The sequence below is a fragment of the Adiantum capillus-veneris genome, chromosome 6, assembly GCF_014529385.1.
Source record: "Adiantum capillus-veneris isolate H3 chromosome 6, ASM1452938v2, whole genome shotgun sequence".
NCBI classification, from domain to species: domain Eukaryota; kingdom Viridiplantae; phylum Streptophyta; class Polypodiopsida; order Polypodiales; family Pteridaceae; genus Adiantum; species Adiantum capillus-veneris.
Window position 1 is genome coordinate 137,799,350 of NC_140936.1, and position 22,363 is coordinate 137,821,712.

Consider the following 22,363-nt stretch of genomic DNA (forward strand, 5'->3'; position numbering starts at 1 on the left):
ACCTTATAGAATATATCAGCCTCAGGAATTGGAATAGTCTCTTTTGGTATTGCGGTAGGTCCGTAGAAACGAAAGCCAACGTAAGGGGGAACCTGGTTTTCCACATTCACTACAATGTATAATCACCTTCAAAAGAGCTCAACAAGATTATTATCATGAAAAGTCACCCCTAATGGCATACCTTACCTTGATTACATCAAGCCTAACAAAACCTCCCCATAAGACAGACATTCCAGACAGATTAATCTCATCTTCAGTGGCCCCACCTGCAACATCTGAAAGCATTGGCAATTCCATACCAGTTGTACTGGAGACCTGACAGTTGGTGTTTGGTGCTTCATCTCCTGATACAACAATTGCTGACTCCAATGCATCAAAGGATGTCTGTTGGGTCCTTGCAAAAATTGATGGTGCAACAAGGTAACCCCGGAGTTGGCGACGTGGGGCCAACAATGTCAAATCACTCGGAGATATCACAGCTGCCATTCGATGATGAACGTGAATGCCAGGGGTGTCAAACATGCTCTGGTAATATCAAAAAAACTATCTCTCTCTCTCTCTCTCTCTCTCTCTCTCTCTCTCTCTCTCTCAGTCAGAGATCACCAAGCTCATCCGCCAAGACCTAACCCAGCTAGACACCAGGAGGACATGGATACAACCAGCATAGGAGTTGGGCACGAAGATGGCTTTCTACAGAGACCACCTTCTCCAGCTTACGGAAGATGGTTTTGTGGCGAGACCCAGATACATGGATACCCACTTGTCTCATGGGATACGATGTGCTATTGGCCAGTTACGCACATCTTCTCACCAGTTGCGGATTGAGACTGGGAGGTACAGCGGAGTACCAGCAGAGGACAGGACATGCCCCTTGTGTAACACGGAACCTGAGACAGAGCTACACTATACATGCCGCTGCCCCGTCTACTACGAGATACGAGGTCGCTTCCACTGCCTGTTCAGAGAGGGTTTTGGACCACTCTCAAGAGTCATGGGATACGAAGATCAAAGATGTCTGGGTTTGTTCTTACTCGAGCTGCGCAGACACAGAGATAGCCTGATGAATGGCGAGGGCTAGCCAGTCTCAAAGACGGATCACAGACTTCTTCAAAGAAGACACGGGACGGCCGCAAGAGCCACTCCCACAACAGAGCTCCCCCTCGTCTCACACGAGAGGCACACTGATTGACCGAGCGATTGAACTAGGGAAATCCAGACGCCCACGACTGCGAAGAACTACACAACATCGACGGGTTCTACGACAGAAAATTCGGAGCACGCTGGCCAGGCATGCAGGACGCCCGGTCAGACTACTAACCATGGAGGAAATTGATGAGATTCGCCAACGACCGATGCTAGATCTCTTGTGATTCAACCATCCCAACAAGCCACCCAAATTTTCCCGCTTAATCTTATGCTTGGCTCACATCGACCAACTTAGGCCCCCATAGTAGATATCTTTGTTTTGTACTGTTATTAGGCTATTTTGTTACTCTAACTTTGTATTAGATCCACCACTTTGTAACTTTCGGGTCTCATAGGTCATTATGGCCTTTTGAAGACGTTAATATAACATTTCATTTCATTTCATTTCTCTCTCTCTCTCTCTCTCTCTCTCTCTCTCTCTCTCTCTCTCTCTCTCTCTCTCTCTCTCTCTCTCTCTCTCTCTCTCTCTCTCTCTCTCTCTCTCTCTCTCAGACGAGCACCACGTGCAAACGGAAAAGAACAAACTGAACAACTTTAAGCACTTCAAACTACAAATGAACTGAAAGAGACGCACGACACCAGACGGGGAGTGGCGGAGTTCTACCCCGAGAGAGCACTGGCCCCAAATCTTGGCGCCCCTTTCGGTATTTCTTTATATTACTTGAACTCGGTACAATGCCGGTACTCACGCTCTGCACCTTCACCCAGAAGAGTGCCAGAAAATGAGCCCTCTGCACATATTTAAAGGCCATTGGACATGAAAAGCTTCAAACTCAAAAGCAACTGGTCCAAAAGCTAGCACTGAAAATCAGCCAGCGTGAATTACGGAAATCGGTACAAATGCCACGTCAGCATGCCAACGTAAATTGTGGGATTCCGTATTGTCTGCCACGTCATCAGCTGCTACGCTGTGTGTGTGGGTCCAGCTTTATTTACTGTCTTTAGATTGCTAGGGCTCCATCGAACGGGGTCCCATAAGTTGGCTAGAACTTCTTTTTAAAAATAGGCCTCTTGGCAAGACTTTACAAGTTGGTATAAACTTCTTCTGCTTCTTCTAGGGTTTAGGCTCCTCGGCCGAGATCTATAGGTTGGCTCTGCCTTGAAAGAAAGTAATTGTCCGCCATTATAGCTTATCTGCAAAACAAATCAAGTTAGCTCAAAAATTTCCGAGGGACAATCAGTTTTTTCATTCCAAATCGGAGCTCTTGATTCTCATCCAATAAGGAGTCTCATTTCCGATTGGAGCTCTTAATATCATGGGTCGTTGGCTTCTCAGAAGTTCATCCAATAAGGATTCTCATTCCAGATTGGAACTCTTGATATCTTGGGTCGTTGGTTTCCCAGAACTATTTCATCCAAAAAGGAATATTCAGTGGTGGTTGGCACATCACAATGCAACAAATGCTCACATATGCATGTTACAAGACATAGAAACATAAAGTCGTCGATGAACACTCCCCCCGCAAATAGGTCCGGGCCACGAGTTGTTCAACGACTCCCTCATCACTCCTCCCGCATAACCTAAAAAGGTCCGGACCGGGAGATAAAGAGGCCTTTTACAACCAAAAACCCCTAGACCACAACCTGCATTGTTTGGAGGTGCTGAGAGTAACCACAGCTCGAACTTCTTAATACTCCCCCCGTGAATAACCACAAGGGTCTGGGTCATGAGTAAAAACAACACTTTCAAACATTCAACACTCCCGACGCAAATAACCACAAGGGTCCGAGCCATGTGTATGAACAAGCATTTTCAAACATCATATCCCAGTACTCCACCCGGTAGTAAAATCACCAATCATTGAAACCAATATTAAAACCAGAGTCAAACAATTCAAATCGGCACAAAGACAGGTTTAAAATAGATACCCTTTATTTCAAATAAATTCCAAACAGGATCACCAAACAAGTTCTCAAACAAAACTCAAACTTTAACAAGCAATCTCGACATCAGTCGAGCTCAAAAAGACGATTGGCTTTCCATCCTGAAACCTGCACCAAGATTAGGATTAGATTTCTTTCATAAGGTCGTAACCGACTACAGCATGGTCCACAAGCACTAGAATAGTCGAAACAAGCCTTGACAGATAGTGTTCTTGTGACGATGATGGTAACCCCAAGATATACTAATCATATTGGACCTCCAAGATTATCAGCTCGAGAAGAGACACCTGTTGAGAGATGTCGAGAAATTTCAAATTTTAATCTACTAGGGTTTCTATGGCAAGCCTTTCAGGATACCAAACTTTACCAGAGGTTGCAATCCGAAGGAAGATGTCTGAAGGCATGTAACTTCGGGCAAAAATTCTCTTGAAAGCTTGCTAATTCCTTGGAGTGTGCAGCTTGGTAGCTATAAACATCCACCACTACATGGCACTGCCTCTAAGAAAAACAATGGCTTGAAAAAAAATCCTTGATCCTTCTTTGCAAGCGATCTTTATGGCTTATGCCCGATGCGCAATGAAGTGAGGGTGGGAGTGGCTAACAAGTCCGCGGTCGAGACACAAAGATATTTCAAATAAAATTCCAGTAGACTTTGGAAGCCCCGGTTTCTCTGTCTGCTCTTTGGTTGGAACAATATGCTTTCAAAAAAGCACACGCCTAAAGCTTTGATACCACTGTCACAGGGACGGGCACCACGTGCCAACGGAAAAGAACAGATTGAACGACTTTAAGCACTTCAAATAACAACTGAACTGAAAGAGATGCACTACACGAGACGAGGAGTGGCGGAACTCCACCCCGAGAGAGCATTGGCCCCAAACCTTGGCGCCCCTTTCGTATTTCTTTATATTACTTGACACTTGAGACATGTAAGGACACTCGTCGAAGATGGTTTATCTTTTTTAGACAAGTGATGTAAATGCTACCACGTGACCTCCTTTTTCAAGAGACAAGTTCATCTATCAAAGCAGACCTTTTTCCTTCATTTTGGGAATCACCTTATTGCTGAAATTACAGTTTAATCTCAGCCCAAGAAGGCTCTACAAAATCATCATCATTGCCCTCTCCATGCTACCCCTCTATCCATTAAGCTCTACATGCTGTCTCTCTCTCCCTCAAGCTACCTCTCACTCTCATTCAAGCTTCTGTAAGGAAGGAAGACATTGCAAGAGGTACTGCCGAAGATCGCATGAAGGAGAACGCGTGAGGAAGCAAATGTTGAATTTTTCTTCATCTAAGGACAACACTCTCGCGCATTCGACATGCGAGAGAAGACAATTGATTGTGTGACCCATTGGTAGGCCTTTGAGGTGGCACATAGACAGGGCGTTCTTGCAAGAGCAACACATGCAAACGAGGGGGAACCAACAAGATTATTCTTTTTACTTGTTTGATGGTGATTCCATGCTGAATTTTAAGCCTATACACTCCTAATTTCTGGAGGAATAAACATATTCCTGTGAAGGGGGCCGGCCGTTACGGGTTAGTAGAGTGTCACTCTCATTCTTCTCTCACTATCTCTCTAATTTGTCTCTCTCCGCCTTTCAAGTTATCCATAGCTCTATGTGTTCTATAAGACCCTCCTTGATGATCATTTTCTAAGCTTCCAAGAGTGATTATTAAATGAATACATGTATCATGTATGATCCGATAAAGTAATTTTTTCAACATATAACATACAGCACGATCTGTACGTACAGATCCATGTACCGTATGTTCCATCTTGTATGAATGATCTGTACATTGTACATATCCTACCTTGCCAACACGTAATCCACCATTAATGAGCGAAAATAGGAAATAAGATATCTGTATAGCTAAATGCAGGTCCCGGAGTGCTAACCAACTGTCGCGGATATGCATGTGAAAGACCACAAACTCTACAACCGAGGAGGCCGCTCTCTCTGCTGCCTAACTAAAGCAATGCGCCCAATCCGGCTGTATACTCAAAAAAAAAAACAATGGATCTCGACCATGCTCTTTCAAAGGCCATTGCCACTCCCTCACTTCCCTAGGCCCTGCTAAAGCCGAGAAATCGGTCTCCCCTCCCATATCCATAACCGCCAAAATGAAGCCTCCTCTGCTGGAAAATAGGGATCTACACAATGTCTCCTTCCCTACGCACCAACTACTCTAATCAGCTGCCAAGGAGAATGTGGCAATAATAACGGACCGTGGATCTCCTCACTGACAAGGATGCGCATGTGATAAAACCACCTTGACGGGGAGCCATAGTGAAAAGTAGTTGGCGGTACTTAGCTACGATTGGAATCCCCCTTCTCATCAAAGTAAGCCCACCAACGTACATACTCAGGCATAGAAACCACACCTTGAAGCAAGGTTGTACTGTACATATGTATGCACTACACCCATACAACATGGATCCACACCGTAAGGACGGTTTTTATTATAATTATTTATAATTGAGGGCGTCTATCTGTGTGTGGTTGCTATGGTTTTTTGAGCCATATTATTAGAGGCCTTTGAGTTTGAAGCCTTTGAAATTCGGCAATGCTTTCTTCTAGCAAATCATCATCTTCATCCCCCCGATGATGACTTCTAGACTACTAGACTTTGGTGAGTTTCTTCACTCTTTTAGTTATATTTAGTATTGATGATGCTATGCATGATCATTTATAAGCTTTTGTAGTTGACAGTGGTGATTTGAACTTTTGCCGATTGCAGTGTTAACATTTTTTTCTCAAAAGTCTTTTAATTAGTCAAGAATCTTGCGTCGTTCATTGCTTCTTGTAGGCATTGATCAAGTCTTGTCACTTTGTGGTATTGAAATTTGAGACCATATCATCATGCACGTCCAGATATTGTGTTCTCCAATTGAATATGACTGAGAGTCTCCCTAATGTCAACGTCACCCTCACCTAAGAAAGCATCACCCCGAAAATCCTCAAGATATCTGCAGATCCCAATCTGTCCTTGAACTCCCTCTCTTTGAGAAAGAGATCATGTCGTCGCATCTTGAATACATATCTGCAAGCCTCAGATGATGGCAAGGTGAAAGGCCAGATCATGACCGTCCCCCTGTGAGATGCTGCCCAAGAACCATTATAAAATCTATCCAATCTCTTAAGGCAGCCTATACGAGTCATATGGGAATGAGCCAAGCAAGGAGCACCCCATGTAAGCACCAAGGAGAAGTTGCATTGGGAAGGCTGTGGGTGAGTTGCAAACCTTTGTGTGTGCACATGCAGAATCAGCGAGAGTGCCTGAACACGTGACAATGCAACATGTATTTCACATATGTGTCTGTATATTGCTTTTATAATGTGTAATGCATGATCGATCTTTGGGAAAAGAAACTGGTATCACAGACAAGGGTATGTACCACCCCTGCTCCTATCTCCTTACCTCTCATTTGGACCACTCATCAATTTTGATTTATATATGTTCAAACATAATGAGAATTTGTTCGACAAAAAATGACTTGTATGTGTGTGAGCCCAAAGGCAGAACTATGCATGCTTATATGCGATGTGAGGAACAGTCTATGCGTGCAAGCATGTGCGCATACTTCCTAGTACATTAACATTGCAATTATGTTAAACAATAAACCAGAAAGTGTCTTCTGTTGGCTTTTCCTACTTACCCCTCCTGATGAGAAAGCCTTGATTTCGATGGGACCTAACGTGGTGCCCGGCATTGCAGATTGAATGGGCAAACGCCGCAGAGCAGCTGTAGCAGCTAAGTCTCGTTTAGATAACTCCTCTGAAAGGCAATCAGGCCAGAATGTTACATTAGAACGAGCTGCATTTAAGCAGATAATTTCTTTAGAGCGTCATAAACACCCCAACAGTCAACAACAAAAACGAACTTACTAAGCATTGCACTCACGAAGGCTGACTTTCCAACATTTGCTGATCCCTTCAGCCAACAAAGAATCAAGAAAATATAGTCTTTACAAATGTACCGCCCAAAGGCACTTAAAAACTATTGCACTACTAACAGAAAAATCTATTTATTTTTGTATCATGCCCCAACTGCATCAAGAGAACCTCACCAGAACGTAAATATCACGGCCCTGTAAATAGAAAAAGTCAAAGAGTCAAAGTCAAGAAATCTGAGCCAGAACAATCCTGTAATATAAAACAGTACACAGGAGAACTCAAGACCCCTAAAAGAAGCTTGAACATAGTTTGTTTTGTGGATAAACCCTAATGCAAGTGTGCTCGACAATACTGTGCTATTCAAAAAACAAGCAGATCTGCACAGTCATTGAAAGCTAGAAACGGGAGTAAATAGCATGCACACCTGCCTCTGCTGTCGTAAATAAGAAGCAACACCAGGGATGCCCACCATGGACTTTGAGCTTGTCAAATGAACAGAGATCACACTACAATAAGACAATAGAGGTGAATCGGGTCAAAATCACCAAGAAAAACACATTGCTTAGCAAAATCCAACGGACATTACATCAATGGTAATTTGCATTCAGACAGGACCTTGAGAGAAACAAATGTACAATAATACACTGTTTAAAGGAATAAAAGTTCATAAGATAAGCCTATACCATGCCGAAAGAAGGTTTTGAAATTGTATCAGCACCTGCTACACTTATAAAGTGCATTCGCAAGTCCAAGGACACAATAGTGAGGAGCTTTGTCCAGATTAAAGGAATTTTTTTGTCCAGATTAAAGGTGAAAATTCTTTGTTTGTGTTCACAATTTGAGCATATATAAGTTGTGCGTTCATGCAAAGCTAACATCACCCAAAGCTCACACAACAGCTCCCAGATTGGCTTTTTGAGGTCAGTCAAGGATCCTGATCGGAAAAACAAAAATGCGACCTAGCCACATTTATTTTCTGATGCTGCTGTTTGAGATGTACTGCTCTTTTGTTTTTCAGAGGCAAAGCTCCACAGTGACAAAGCTCTTTCCAATCAATTCATTGCAATCTCACATTGACCTAGTCAAGAAATTAAAGTACACCCATTTTCCAACCTCATGAACTTCTAACCTTTTTTTCCTGTTCGCCAATCAAATACACAAAGAGCTACAAGCATAAAACTGTAGAAGATACTCAAGGACAGTTGTCACAGTTCTGGTTCTGTAAGAGGTTAGCTGGCTGATTTGCTGTTGAGGATTCAGGGCCAAGTTTCACATCTTACACAAGTCATTAAAGCAAGTTAATGTGGAACACATAAAGGTAATGTGTGTATGACGGCAGGTCCAGTTTCTACGCACAGCAGCAGGTCAAAATTTGCTTGCAAAAAATTCCCTTTGTTAGGCTGTATGTCAGTCCTTGCTTGTTGGCGCAATTGGCCTACATTACCCCCCTTATGCGGCTCACTACCAGTGCCCGTTTTTGTTACACGCAATTAGATTTCTGCCATCGCATGGCCTCGTGAGAGCTTCGATCACGCCAAAAAATTTGCGGGAGGTAACGACAGATCCGCTGTATCCATTGAGCGCCTTTGCAGCAAAAATGGTGCATTGTGCTGCCCGCAGCCTGTTGCCCCGCTTAGGTGGCTCTAAGTTGGGGGTTTTACCCTACACTAAACTGAAAAGAGATGGTCAACGACACAAGAGCATGATCCACTGCCACACCAACAGGTCTGGGTCCAACCGTGAGATCCTGGATACTAGAGATGAGGCTCGGCTGTGCCATGACATAATCCACTGTGCTAGCTCCATGTCTGTGTGGACAGCATGTAAAACCCCCCGAAGCGGGAAATCTCTGTAGGCCATTCAAGATGGCCAATCCATGTGCAGTCCCCATGTCTATCAAGTGTCGTCCATACTCAGTGTGTTCTCCATCTTGTGATAGTCTGGATAGGCCTATCTCTGCAACATCCAGCTCTCTCAACATCTCCTCTGAAGTATCATAAAATACTGTCTGATGATGGGCAGTCCTAGCATTGAAATCCCCGAGAATGATGTCGTCACCATCTCTAGAGAACTCCCATATGTCATCATCCAAAATAGAAAAGGGGGACTGTCCTCTGGGTGGTGCATACACTGACGTGCTCGGAGGAAAGTAGCAAATAGCAATGTATAGATATTTGTCTGTCTCTGCTCTCAGTCTCACCCACATGTACCTAGCTTGCTCATCCCTGCGGGCTATATGTATCAATGGATGCAAATCCTCCCTGAATAACACTACCACTCCTCCTGATCCCCGCCCTCTGTGCTTTGATCGTGTCTCCTGTCTAAAGGCTGTCTCCCATCTATATCCACTAATGTGAGGCATAGACTACCCAGGGGCCTGATGTGTCTCAGGGTAGAAGACGATGTCTCTTCCCGTGAAACTATCCTCAAAAGCACCCACATCAAGTCGCATAGATCCATTACAATTCCAAGTGGCAACTTTGAGTGTGGTCCCATGGGTCTCACACCGTCATGTGGAGCGCCGCTCTACAATCACCACCCGGCCATCTCTATAGGAGGCCGTCTTTCCCTTCTCCCTTGCAGCGTGGCATTTTTACCCAACGTGGCGCTGAGAATATTATCGCAATGCATTAACGACCTGCAACGAACGAGGCAACTCAGCGTACCAACCACAGAGGATAGCATATGCATCAGTGGAAACTCAACAGATTGGAGAATTTTGAAAGAAATTGCAAAAACCTGCAGAACAGCTTTGACAAAAACTAGCAGAAAATCAGAAAATCAAATATCAAGAATGTATGATTTATATGAGGGAAACATATGTATGCATTATGCGGGACATGGATGTATGTGTGATGTGGACATAGTGGGTTGGCCTTGTAGAAGTGCAGATTGGGTTTTTGATGGAGGTCATGAGCGCTTCGCCAGTGTGTAAGCCCTATCCGAAAGCAACCTTTGTCTTACAAATAAGCGGATAACACAAATGGAAAGGGAGATGAAAGACTGGAAAGCAGATATGGAGGGATGGTGGAAAGAGAAGGCCAACCTTCTTCAAATGTTTCTCAACGAAGGCGCGCAGTGGAAGAAAGAGAAAGAGGACCTGCACGCACACCTACAAGCACTTAAGCCGGACTCCAAAGCACTTAAAGAAGAGGTATCGGCCCTCAAGAAAGAGCTTGCTGATAGAGCAAGCAGTGGACTAGAGAAAGGGGAATTCCAGCCTTCGATGATAGAGGAAATCAAGGTCATCAAGAAGCAGGTACGGATGATCATAGAGGAGGAGAAACACAAGGTGGTAAAGACCTCTTCGTGGATGGATGTGATCACGAAGACGCAAAAGAAGGCGGATGAGGCCGAGAAATGGATCGAAGTCGCTGAGAAAGGGAAAGGGAAAGAAACCACATCTGTCCCCACTCCTATAATCATCAATATGACTCTAGAAGAAGAGCAGCGAAGGAAAACTAGAGCTTTGCATATAAGAGTAACCGGTCTTACAGACCGAGATGATGTGGAAGGGGAAGTTGAAGAACTTCTCCGCATGATGGGTAGTGAGGCTACTCATACAAAGGCATGGAGGGTGGGGAAGAAGACACAAGGCAATGGGGAGACTTCAAAAGGGAAAGCTTTAATCATCCGTTTCCCATCCATGGAGACAAGAAGGACTTCTTGAAGAAGCGTCCTACACTAAAGAAAACGGGCATATTCCTTGGAGATGACCTCACTCTCACACAGCTTGCCCATATGAGAGAGGTAATGCCAGAGGTTCAAGCGGCAAGGGAGAAGGGAAAGACGGCCTTCTACAGAGATGGCCGGGTGGTGATTGTAGAGCGGCGCTCCACATGACGGTGTGAGACCCATGGGACCACACTCAAAGTTGCCACTTGGAATTGTAATGGATCTATGCGACTTGATGTGGGCGTTTTTGAGGATAGTTTCACGGGAAGAGACACCGTCTTCTACTCTGAGACACATCAGGCCCCTGGGCAGTCTATGCCTCACATTAGTGGATATAGATGGGAGTCAGCCTGTAGACAGGAGACACGATCAGAGCACAAAGGGCGGGGATCAGGAGAGATGGCAGTGTTATTCAAGAGGATTTTCATCCATTGATACATATAGCCCGCAGGGATGAGCAAGCTAGGTACATGTGGGTGAGACTGAGAGCAGAGACAGACAGATATCTATCCGCCGAGCACGTCAGTGTATGCACCACCCAGAGGACAGTCCCCCTTTTCTATTTTGGATGATGACATATGGGAGTTCTCTAGAGATGGTGACATCATCATTCTAGGGGATTTCAATGCTAGGATTGCCCATCATCACACAGTATTTTATGATACTTCAGAGGAGATGCTGAGAGAGCTGGATGTTGCAGAGACAGGCCTATCCAGACTATCACAAGATGGAGAATACACTGAGTATGGACGACACTTGATAGACATGGGGACTGCACATGGATTGGCCATCTTGAATGGCCTACAGAGATTTCCCGCTTCGGGGGGTTTTACATGCTTTCCACACGGACATGGAGCCAGCACAATGGATTATGTCATGGCACAGCCGAGCCTCATCTCTAGTATCCAGGATCTCACGGTTGGACCCAGACCTGTTGGTGTGGCAGTGGATCATGCTCTTGTGTCGTTGACCATCTCTTTTCAGTTTAGTGTAGCACACAGGCTACGGACAGTAGCCCCTACTCGCTACACCTTCACACAAGAGACGGACTCTGTAAACATAGATGGGATCTACAGACACCTGTGCACAGAGGAGCCAGGGCGACCTCTGGAGGAGCTTACTACTATATTGACACAGACACTACATGATGCAGCAACAGAGGCATACCCACATACCCAGCCTGAGCAGAGACGCCGCTCGGGGAGCATGCCCCAAAACAGTTGGTATGATGAGGAATGCTGGGACACTAGAGCTAGACTTCAGAGTGAGGTGCTTTTGCGGGACATCAATCACAGACAGTCACAGATTGACTTCCGACGCCTAGTGCGGCGGAAGAAGAGGGCATTTTTGGCTCGCCTAGAACAAGATCTATACCAGCTATTTCTGAGTCAGGATTCAAGTGAGGCATGGAGGCTCTTTCATGAGCACTCCCCCCCCCTACCGCCATCACTTCTACAGAGGGCTGGGGCCAGTACGCATCATCTCTGATCTTTGAGAGTGCGCGTGAGCAGAAGCGTGAGAGAGAGAGAGAGAGAGAGAGAGAGAGAGAGAGAGAGAGAGAGAGAGAGAGAGAGAGAGAGAGAGAGAGAGAGAGAGAGAGAGAGAGACGCAAGGTATGGTGGAAGAGGGGGCGATCAACCCCCAATGACTACCATGTACAAAAGTCCCAATACAACAACCACATAGATATGGAAGTGGGTACCTCCCTGGCCCCATAAATAGGTGCCCAAGGGGAAGTAGGGCAAAGCCTGGAAAAATCCCCACGACCCAACACAAAAATGAATATAGGAAATAAATGAGGGCGCTCAAAGGTGGGCGGCCGGCCCAGAAGCGAGCGGCCGGACAATGCAATCTGAATGCATATCCAAAGAGTGGCCAGCCCGAAGGCACACTAGCCGTACATGCATGCCCTAGACCTTTGAAGCAGCAGAGTTGTGTAATCTAACACCCCCTCTCAACACCGGATGCTGAACAAACCGCATGAAGCCGAACATGTGAGGCAAATAATGAAGATGTCTACTGCGATGTCCACTAAAGGATAGTACCCATGAGTGTAGCAGCAGTCCATGAGTGTAGCAGCAGTCTGGGGTGTCATGACTGCCGAGAGATCTCCATGGTAAAGTGCCGTCACGAGCAGTGTAGCAAACTGCTGTACTCGGCCGATGCAGGGTGAAGATACTGCATGAAGGTCCCGAACTGAGTGTGAAAACAACTCCTCCTCGTAAAAAAAGTGTCAATAGACCTGCAAGTGTCCTGCCCAATAAGATTTGTGCTGTCTCTAGTCAAACCGTATGGAGAAAATGGGGAAGCCCAGGAACAAGAGAATGACCGGAAGCCTCTCAATGCATAAACCTGTAACTGAGTGTGGACAAGTGGCTAAGCTGTGTAAAACTCCAAGAAGGCCACATATAGCAATCTACGCCATAAACATCCTCCGAAACAAGGAAAGCCAAACTAAGCAGTCTGCATTGTAGAAGCTACCATAAGCTACAGCAGTAACCAGGAGATCACATGGACCACCAACGAATGGTGTCTTGTCAGTAGGTAGGGTAATCCAAGATGAGGGGAAAGCCAGACTCAACAGTCTGCGCTGTGAAGGGCCTCTAAGAAGAGGTGTGGTCAGACCAAGCTGTCTGCACCGTAATCATCCTATATGAAGAAGGGAAGCCAGACAAAGAAGTCTGCACAGTGAAGATCCTCTGAGAAGAGGAATGGCCAGGCCAATCTGTCTGCACCCTCCAATCCTCCGGTGTCAACCAAAACAAAATCCGCACCAACAACGCCACCAAACCGCGACTCGGTGTGGCTCTCAATGTGAATGAGCTGGGAGTGTCCTACCGCCCAGGTCGGGGGATAAGTCTGCTGTAAGGTTACCAAGGGTGAGTGCAAGCAACTTTGAAGGTAGCAATCCAAGTAATCAAGAGTGTAGAAGAGCAACAACACTACCATCCAAGCCAAGCTCCGGGTGACTCCGGATGTAATCGCAGGATGCCTGATCTCCCGCATCTCGCGGGTAAACTCCCCGAGAGAGTCCAAAGCACTGAAGTCCCACTCCAGTCTGTAGATCCAAGCAATAAACTTGTCCAAGAAGAGATCCAGTGTCCTCTCCCTAAGTCCATGTAGATGCTTCCGTGTAAGCAAGTGATCTGACGTGTCGAGGTCAAGTGGTAAGTGTCTGTCCACCAAAGACGGTGGTGTCTTCTCTGGGAATGTCGGAATCCCATATGCCATGAGCATGGCCATATCTCATGTGAACTCCTCTGATGAGTGCATAGGTGTGTCCATAGCAAACCACAAGTCACCACCCCCTCTAGAGTGTGCAACCGTTGAATGATGGCTGAATGAATGGATCTCCCAAGGATCGTACGCTCGTAGATGATCAAGCCGATGTTAATCCACAAGTTGCAAGCCCCCCTCTGGAGATAGCAACCGCTACATCTAGCTGGAAAGATCAGTGGTCCGAAGATAAATGCTAGAGATCTTAAGCCGTAGAAGAGGATGCCGGTATAGAGGCAAATGACACAAGTGATAGGTGGCTGTCCGTCAAGAAAACGCAGATGCGAGGGACTGAAAATCGCTGCAAAACAGAAAATTCAGTGTGCTCGCAGTTGCCCGATCGGTACCGGAACTTGCAAATAGCGTCCTTCCAAGGTTCTCCCGTTGTTAAGCCTCGCAATGGGCTGAAAACAGAGAAAAAACAGCACCAAAATAGTGTCCGAAATGCCAATATCTTGTAGATACCGCGGCTCCGAGGCAAAAGATGTGACCAAGCAATGTATGCCCACTCCCGTAGTGCCAAAACAGTGCCCAAAACCTGAAAACGCAGCCCCCAAGTGCAGCTGATTTGATAACGCTGGTGCCCTTCGTCCTTGCCAAAAGAGAAACGCCACCAACAAAAACGCTGCCTTGAAGTCTTACTCCTCAGCGCACCAAAAAGGTCGGGTGGGGTGGGGTGTGGGGAGGGGGGGGGGGGGGTTTGGTTTGGAAATGGCGTTAGCACAAGGAGGGAGGGCGGGCTGAGCGCTGGCAGCCTCAAGCAAAAACGCTGGCTGATCCAGCCCTTGGGAGGAGAACCTGTCGCTGAAGGTGATGCGCCCCAAACTCTAGCGACTAATACAATGTGAGAGTGCGCATGTGCGGGAGAGAGAGAGAGAGAGAGAGAGAGAGAGAGAGAGAGAGAGAGAGAGAGAAATGAAATGAAATGTTATATTAACGTCTTCAAAAGGCCAGAGTGACCTATGAGACCAAACTGATACAAAAGTGGTGAATCTGTTACAATGTCTGAAAAGTGTGAAAGTGTGAAAATAAATGCGAAAAAATAAATACAAAGTATTAGATAAACTTCTTAGGAGCATTCTGGGTGTCTGGCTAGAATGCTTCTAATCCTTTGTTGTAGTCTCCTCCAGTGAAGTGTGCTTCTGCACCTCAGTCGTGGTCGTCTCGATTTCCTAAGCTCAATCGCCCTGTCAATGAGGGTGCCTTTGGTATGAATGTGGGTACTCCTTTGTGCTCGCTGCTGGCCTCTTGCTTCTCCTTCCATTCCTGCTTCTCTCGATCCGAAGAAATCTGTGATCTGCCTCTGAGGCTGTAGTGCTCTTTGTCTTCTCATTAGATTATCCCTGTGCCGATGTAGTTCCAGTAGGTACAGGCCTAAGCACCTTTGATCTTGGTATTGCATGACTCTATCTAGAGGTCCAAAGCCTTCTTTGAATAGGCAATGGAAACGCCCACGTATCTCATAGTATACGGTGCAATGTCATATGTAGTGTAATTCTGTCTCCGGCTCCATTCCGCATAACTTGCAAATTCTGCTCTCAGGTGGGATTCCCCTAAATCTGCCAAATTCAATTTCCAGCTGGTATGAGGATGTACGAATCTGACCAATAGCACATCTCAAACCATGAGACAGGTGGGTATCCATGTAGCTCGGGCGAATCACAAAACCATCTTCAGATAGTTGTAGGAAGTTTTCTTTGTAGTCGGCCATCTTCGTGCCCAATTCTTGTGTAGGGTCTACCCATGTCCTCTTAGTGTCCAACTGTATAAGATCCTGGCGGATGATTTTATTAATCTCCGTTCGTGTGATTGCCAGTGATGGAGCCTCAAGAGAGTATTGGAAGGGGGGTAATCTTTCCATACTGAACCCGTGTCTCTGAAACCACGAGGACAGTTGCGCATACCAGCATGATGTATCTCCTTTCATTGCTAATTGTCGAGAGGATTCGAGGACCAATCTAGTATATCGGCAATTATTTGTATCCCATAAACCATGTATAAAGGACACTGATTTGGTAAGAGCTTCAATTTCTATCGGAGGGGCAGCTAGTTCCGCTCGGGTAATCGCGTGTGGTACGAAGGCCTCGGCTCTAATCATTCAGGAAATCATAGATACCAAAGGTCTCTCCATTGACTTCCAATTATCTTGATCCACAGATGGTCCCCAAATCTGGACCCCATAAAGCATAGCCGAAGCCACCACAGTATCAAAGAGCCAAAGTTTTGTTCGTGGTTCCTAAAACTACACTTGTGAACACATCCTCTCCAACCCTCCCAAGGCCGCAGAGGCTCTGGACAATCTAGCATCCGCTGCTTTCTTAAGAGTAAACTTCGGTCCTGTAAATACCACACCAAGGTATGTGTATGCATCTGTGTACTCTACTATATCCTGGCCATATGCAAATGTAGGTGCCGATCTCCTAACCCACTGTGGTGTGGTGTTAAACACCATAACTTTGGTTTTACCCAAATTTACCGACAGTCCGCTGTCCTCCGCGAATTTATGTAATGCATCTAACTGCCTCTACATTCCATCTGGTGATTTTGCTATCAATACAATATCATCTGCATATAACAACAAAGGGATTCATGACCCTGCAAGTTGAGCACCTATGTCACCCTCTCTATCAATGTAATCTGATACCTCATCTATATACATACCAAATAAAGTAGGGGACAGTGGGCATCCCTGCTTTACTCCAACGGTGGAATGAACAATGTCGGAATCCCCTTCTGGAGTACGTACATAACCAGTTACTGACCCGTATATGGCCATGATCCCTCAGATAATCTCTTTGGGGACCCCTAACTCCTGCATTCTGCGCATCAATCTGGCCCTTGGTACTGTATCAAAAGCTTTCTGAAAATCCACAAAGCAACAATACATCCTTCTCCCGCTTGCTCTTCCTTCCTCAATAATGGCTTTGAGCATAAGAATATGATCTAAAGTGGAATAACCCCTCCTGAATCCAGCTTGTCCTGTTGCCCTTATGCCCTCATTCTCTGCCCATCTACTCAATTTTTGCTCCAGAATGGATGCGTACAGTCGGGTCAATGTGTGACCCACCATAATGGTACGGTAGTTCCCGGGTATCATAGGATCCCCTGACTTGAAAATAGGTACGATAGTAGATAATTTCCAAGATTCAGGTAATCCTTCACACATGACCCGATTAATCAGACGAGGAAGGACTTCTGAAAGTAGATCCCTTGCATGGATCAGATGTTCTGCTACTAAACCCTCATGATCATATGCTCTTCTTGTCTTCATCTTATCAATGGCTTTTTCCACCATTTCCGTAGTAAAGAAAGTACTAGTAGCAAGGCATGGCTCTAGCGGATCTGGTAATGGAGGCTGTCCAGATACCGTATATAATGATGTTACATATTGACCCCAAATCTCAGGAGAAGTAATTGTCGGAGGCGATGAGTGCTCATGAAATAAACGCCAGGCCTCATGTGAGTCCTAACTCAAGAAGAGCTGATATAAATCCTTCTCCAGTTTGGCTAAAAATGCCCTTTTCTTGCGACATACTATACGCCGAAGAGCAATCCGAGACTGCTTATATGTGATGATCCCAAGTGTAAGCTCTTTCTGGACCTGGGTTCTCGTCTCTCTGTATTCCTCGTCGTACCAACTGTTTTGAGGCATGTTCCCAAATCCTCTCTTCTGATCAGGCTGAGTATGTGGGTATGCCTCTTGTGCTGCTCCATGTAGTATCTCTGTTAGCTGAGAAGTAATCTTCTCTACAGTATATACTGGCTCGGCTGCCCACATCCTATTATAGATCTTTTCCACATAGACTGAATCAGTCTCTGGCGTGAAAGTATATCTTATGTGTGTCTTCTTCCTTTGTACTTGAGAGACATTGTATTGGAAGGAGATTGATAAGGTCAAGAGAGCATGATCCACTGCAATCCCAACCGGTCTGGGTCCCACCTTAAAGTCCTCGATACTAGAAATAAAGCTTGGTGAAGTCATGACATAATCCATTGTACTGGCCCCATGCCTGTGAGAGAAGCATGTGAATCCCCCAGATAAAGGGAAATTCTCTAGACCATTAAGTATGGCCAAACCATGTGTAGTTGCCATTTCCATGAGATGTCTCCCATATTCAGTGTGTTCTTTATCTTGTGAGTTTCTAGTAAGCCCCTCCTGTGATAAATCCACTTCTCTGAGCATTTCCTCAGAAGTATCATAGAATACTGCTTGAGAGTTGGCCGTTCTGGCATTAAAGTCTCCTAAGAGAACGATGTCTCCATCTCTAGAGAACTCCCATATGTCATTCAATATGGAGAAAGGGGACTATCCTTTAGGTGAGGAGTAGACTGATGTACTTGGAGGGAAGTAGCATATAGCGATATATAGAAATCTACCTGTCTCGGCTCTCATCCTCACCCACATATACCTTGCTTGTTCATCTTTCCTGATGATCTGTAGTAGTGGTTTCAGCTCCTCTTTAAATAAGACTGTTACTCCTCCTGAACCCCGGCTACCGCGCAGAGATCTCTTGTCTGGTCGACCAGTTGTTTCCCATCAATACCCCTTCACATGTGGCATAAGCTGTCCCGGTATCTAGTGTGTCTCTGAGTAGAAAACTGTGTCTCTGTCCCTAAAGCTGTCTTCAAAGGCACCTACATCTAGCCTATATGATCCATTACAATTCCACGCCGCTATCCGGAGCGTCGCCCCATAGGTCTCGCACCGTCATGATGAGCGCTTTTCCAGAACCACTACTTTTCCTCCTCTATAAAAGGCGATTTCCCCCTTTTCTCTTGCTGCCCTGATCTCTGGCATCAACTCTTGCATGTGTGCCACTTGTGCCAATGTAAGGTCATCTCCCAGGAAAATACCGGTTTTCTTAAGAGTTGGCCTCTTCTTTAGAAATTCTTTCCTTATTTCTATATTCGGGAAGCGGAGAATAAGTGCCCTATCCTTTACGTTTCCCTTCTCGTCGATTCCTTTCTTGCCCACTCTCCATGCACTTGTGTGAGTAGGCTCTGTGATGGCCATGCGTTGTAGCAGTTCCCTAACTACTCCATCTACATTCTCTTTGTCTTTGACTCCTGTGACCCACACATGCAAAGCCCGATTCTTCCTTTTCTGCTCTTCCTCAATGGTCATATTAATAATGGTGGAGGTAGGTGTGGTCTCAGGCATCTGGGCCTTTCCTTTCTTCGCATCCTCAATCCATTTCTCTGCTTCATCAACCTTTTCTTGTGTCTTAACAAGACGTTCCGCCCATGAAGATGCCGTTTTCGATTTCTGTTCATCTCCTTCCCATAGAGCTTTCATTTGATCCTTCATGTCCTCGAGCTCCTTCAGCACCGAAGGTTGGTCGTCTCCCTTCTCCTTAGTTGCAGATTTGCAAGCCGCAAGTTCTCCTTTTAGCTCCTCGATTATTGCATCTTTTTCCCCCATGTGCTTTTTCATATTTGTTCTCCATGCTTCAAAACTTGCTACTGCCTCATCGAGTTTCTTTTGCATAACGCATTCTATTACATTTACTTCGGCCTTGATTAGGTTTCGTAATCCCGTTTTCACGATCTGAGTTTCCTCGTTCTGTATCCCCCAGATCTCTCTCCTTAGTTCTCTCATCATGTCTCCATACATGGAGTTCCGGTAGCTCTCAGCGTTCGCGTGCATTTCCTTCTTGATGTCATCCCTCATATAGTTTAGCTCTAATTTGAGCATCACCTGGACCTTCTCCATCAGTAGCTCATCATGTATCCTTGAGGTTTTCCCAACTTGTAAGGATCCTGGTGATAGTAAAGTATCTCTGTTTCTCCGTTTGAAAGTAGCCATCGTTTTTTTTGGGGTGGTGTAGCTATCTACACCCGGCTCTTCCCCTTCGGTAGGCGGATCCATCGAACCCGAGCCACAAATGTGGGGTAGGGTACTAGGGTGAGGGACTAAGAGTAAGGCAAACTTAAGAGTTTATTTTAAAGCTTAAAAACCTTTAAACTTTAAAAGTTTATTTCAAAGCTTAAAAACCTTTAAACTTTAACGTAGGAGATATTTGTCTTTCTACGCGTAGATGAAGGAGGGGTGCCGGGGACTTGCTACGCGTAGGAAGTCCTTCTACGCGTAGAAGGAGAGAGCTTGTGTGCGAACAGGTCGCGCGCTGGGCTGGTACGCTTTCTTTCTTTCTTTCTCTCTGGGTCGCTGGGCTGCTGAGCATAGCCCTGCTCGCGTAGGCCTCAGCCTCAGCAGGAGTACGCAGGGCAGTGCGTGCAGGTCTCAGGGCAGCGCGCCCAGCTTCAGGAGTTGAGGACAATCGAGTTCAGCCCTGCTAACCCGAGCGCGCCCTGCTTTGCATTCAGCCACTTCAGCCACCCTTGCCGTAGCCGCCTGAAATTGCTGGGAACAGTGGCGCGCTGCCTTATTCTACTGAACTGCAGCCATACAGCAGTTCGTACCTGCCCGCCACCGCCCAAGAGGCATCAGCAGTCCTTCACGCGTGCCATCAGAGAGAGAGAGAGAGAGAGAGAGAGAGAGAGAGAGAGAGAGAGAGAGAGAAGGAGAGAGTTTTAACGTCGTAGGAAACTATCCCAAGAGACCTTAAAGATCTAGCCGGCGAGGAGTTGAACTCAAGACCTGTTATTCAAGAGGGAAATGGCATAACCAATCTACGACACTTGGGTGAGAGAGAGAGAGAGAGAGAGAGAGAGAGAGAGAGAGAGAGAGAGGAACACAAGCGCAAGGTATGGTGGAAGAGGGGGCGATCAGCCCCCCATGACTACCATGAGCGGAAGACCCAATACAACAACCAAATAGATATCGAAGAGGGTACCCCCCTAGCCCCATAAATAGGTGCCCAAGGGGAGGTAGGGCAAAGCCTGGAAAATTCCCCCACGACCCAACATAAAAATGAATATAGGAAATATATGAGGGCGGCCGAACAATCTAATATATGAGGGCGGCCGAACAAAGGTGGGCGGCCGGCAATCTAAATGCATATGCAAAGGGTGGCCAGCTAAAGGCACACTAGCCATACATGCATGCCCTACACTTGTGAAGCAACAAAGTGGTGTAAATCTAACAGATCTGGTGGCTGACCATTCTCGAGAGGAGGTTTGTTTGTGGTAGCAGACTTGATCATCATCCGTTTCACCTTTTCTGTTGCACCTTTGACAACTATCTCCACTTTGAGGATCTCAATCTCTTCTCGCATCCCTTCTTTCTCCTTCTACTCCGCCATGTCTTTCGCCCCCTCCTGTTCCAACCTCCATTCATCCATCTCATTGTTAATTTTTCCCATCCGGGCAAGAAGTACTCAATTGATTGTGTTCATATTGCTGCTCTTTTATCATCCCGAGCAATTTCGACTCTAACTTTGTCTCCATTCCATAGCAAGCCTTGTGTTCATATTGTTGCTCTTTGATCATCCCGAGCAATTTCGATTCTAATTTTGTCTCTATTTTATAGCAAGCCTTGGATGTCATCTTTTGGTGCGTCAGAGTCCCCTCTAGTATTCCGGTGGCCTCCTACTTCTTGGCCATAGCAAGCAGGCCCCCTGATTGTGGAATAAACTGGCCCCCAGCGTGTGGATTTGACATATGAGGGACAGAATTCAAAAAGCAGTCCCCCCTGCTGTGGTAATCACGAACCTTAGGTTGTAAAAACCCTTACATGCGCAAGGTTTAGCGTAACCTTAATTCAGCCCATTCGTACTGTGCGCTCAGAGAGAGAGAGAGAGAGAGAGAGAGAGAGAGAGAGAGAGAGAGAGAGTTCAGTTTTGATTAAAGAATCCATACCTACTACACCCAATGGTCCAAAATATTTCTACTGACCAGGTCCCAGGCCAGATCCCCTCAAAAAAATTGAACCAAACATTTGTACAACATAACCTATTTTTATGAGTCTTTTAACTTACTTCAGCTTTTTCCTTATTAGAAACTCCACAATCCAGTCACCAACAGCAGCAAAATTTGTACCCCTTGGAAGAAGATCAACCTGCCAAAAAGTACGTGAACAAGACATATCAACACATGAAATAGCCAATGTTACACAAATGGTCACGAAGAAAAGTGATGGGCTCACCTTAGTTACTACAAGTACAATGGGATTCGCACCAACAACATCACGAATCCGAGTGAGAAAACTTCCATTAAAGTCAACAATGTCTACCTGTAAGCCACCTTAAGAAACATCTATTCGCGAACAAAACAACAGACAAGCAATAGCAGAACGAGTAAACCACAAATGATCCCTTTTGTACAAAATTACCAGGTTTATGATTAGAGCCTTCTCATCACGAATATGAGAGAGCTCCATGCGCAGTTGTTCGGCTGATATGAACCGTTTTCCTCCACCATAGCCACCATGACCTCCAACAGCAGGAATCATCTGACCATGGGATAAAGCACGGCACCTTCCACACAGCACAGTCCTAAGCTGATGATGTTTCTTTTTCTTC

General features: G+C 45.8%; 1 protein-coding gene across 1 annotated transcript in view; it reads right to left on the reverse strand.

Moving 5' to 3' along the window:
- The window catches only part of NOA1 (P-loop containing nucleoside triphosphate hydrolases superfamily protein), a 60,098-nt gene that overhangs the window by 874 nt on the left and 36,861 nt on the right, over positions 1–22,363 (reverse strand). Inside the window, exons 2-10 of the mRNA XM_086514867.1 lie at positions 22,174–22,359; positions 21,988–22,074; positions 21,821–21,900; positions 7,417–7,498; positions 7,166–7,186; positions 6,984–7,029; positions 6,755–6,873; positions 187–525; positions 3–92 (exon numbers count right to left, since the gene is read on the reverse strand). Coding sequence (XP_086370993.1) covers positions 3–92; positions 187–525; positions 6,755–6,873; positions 6,984–7,029; positions 7,166–7,186; positions 7,417–7,498; positions 21,821–21,900; positions 21,988–22,074; positions 22,174–22,359 — 1,050 coding nt within the window. The remainder of the gene's footprint in view (positions 1–2; positions 93–186; positions 526–6,754; positions 6,874–6,983; positions 7,030–7,165; positions 7,187–7,416; positions 7,499–21,820; positions 21,901–21,987; positions 22,075–22,173; positions 22,360–22,363) is intronic.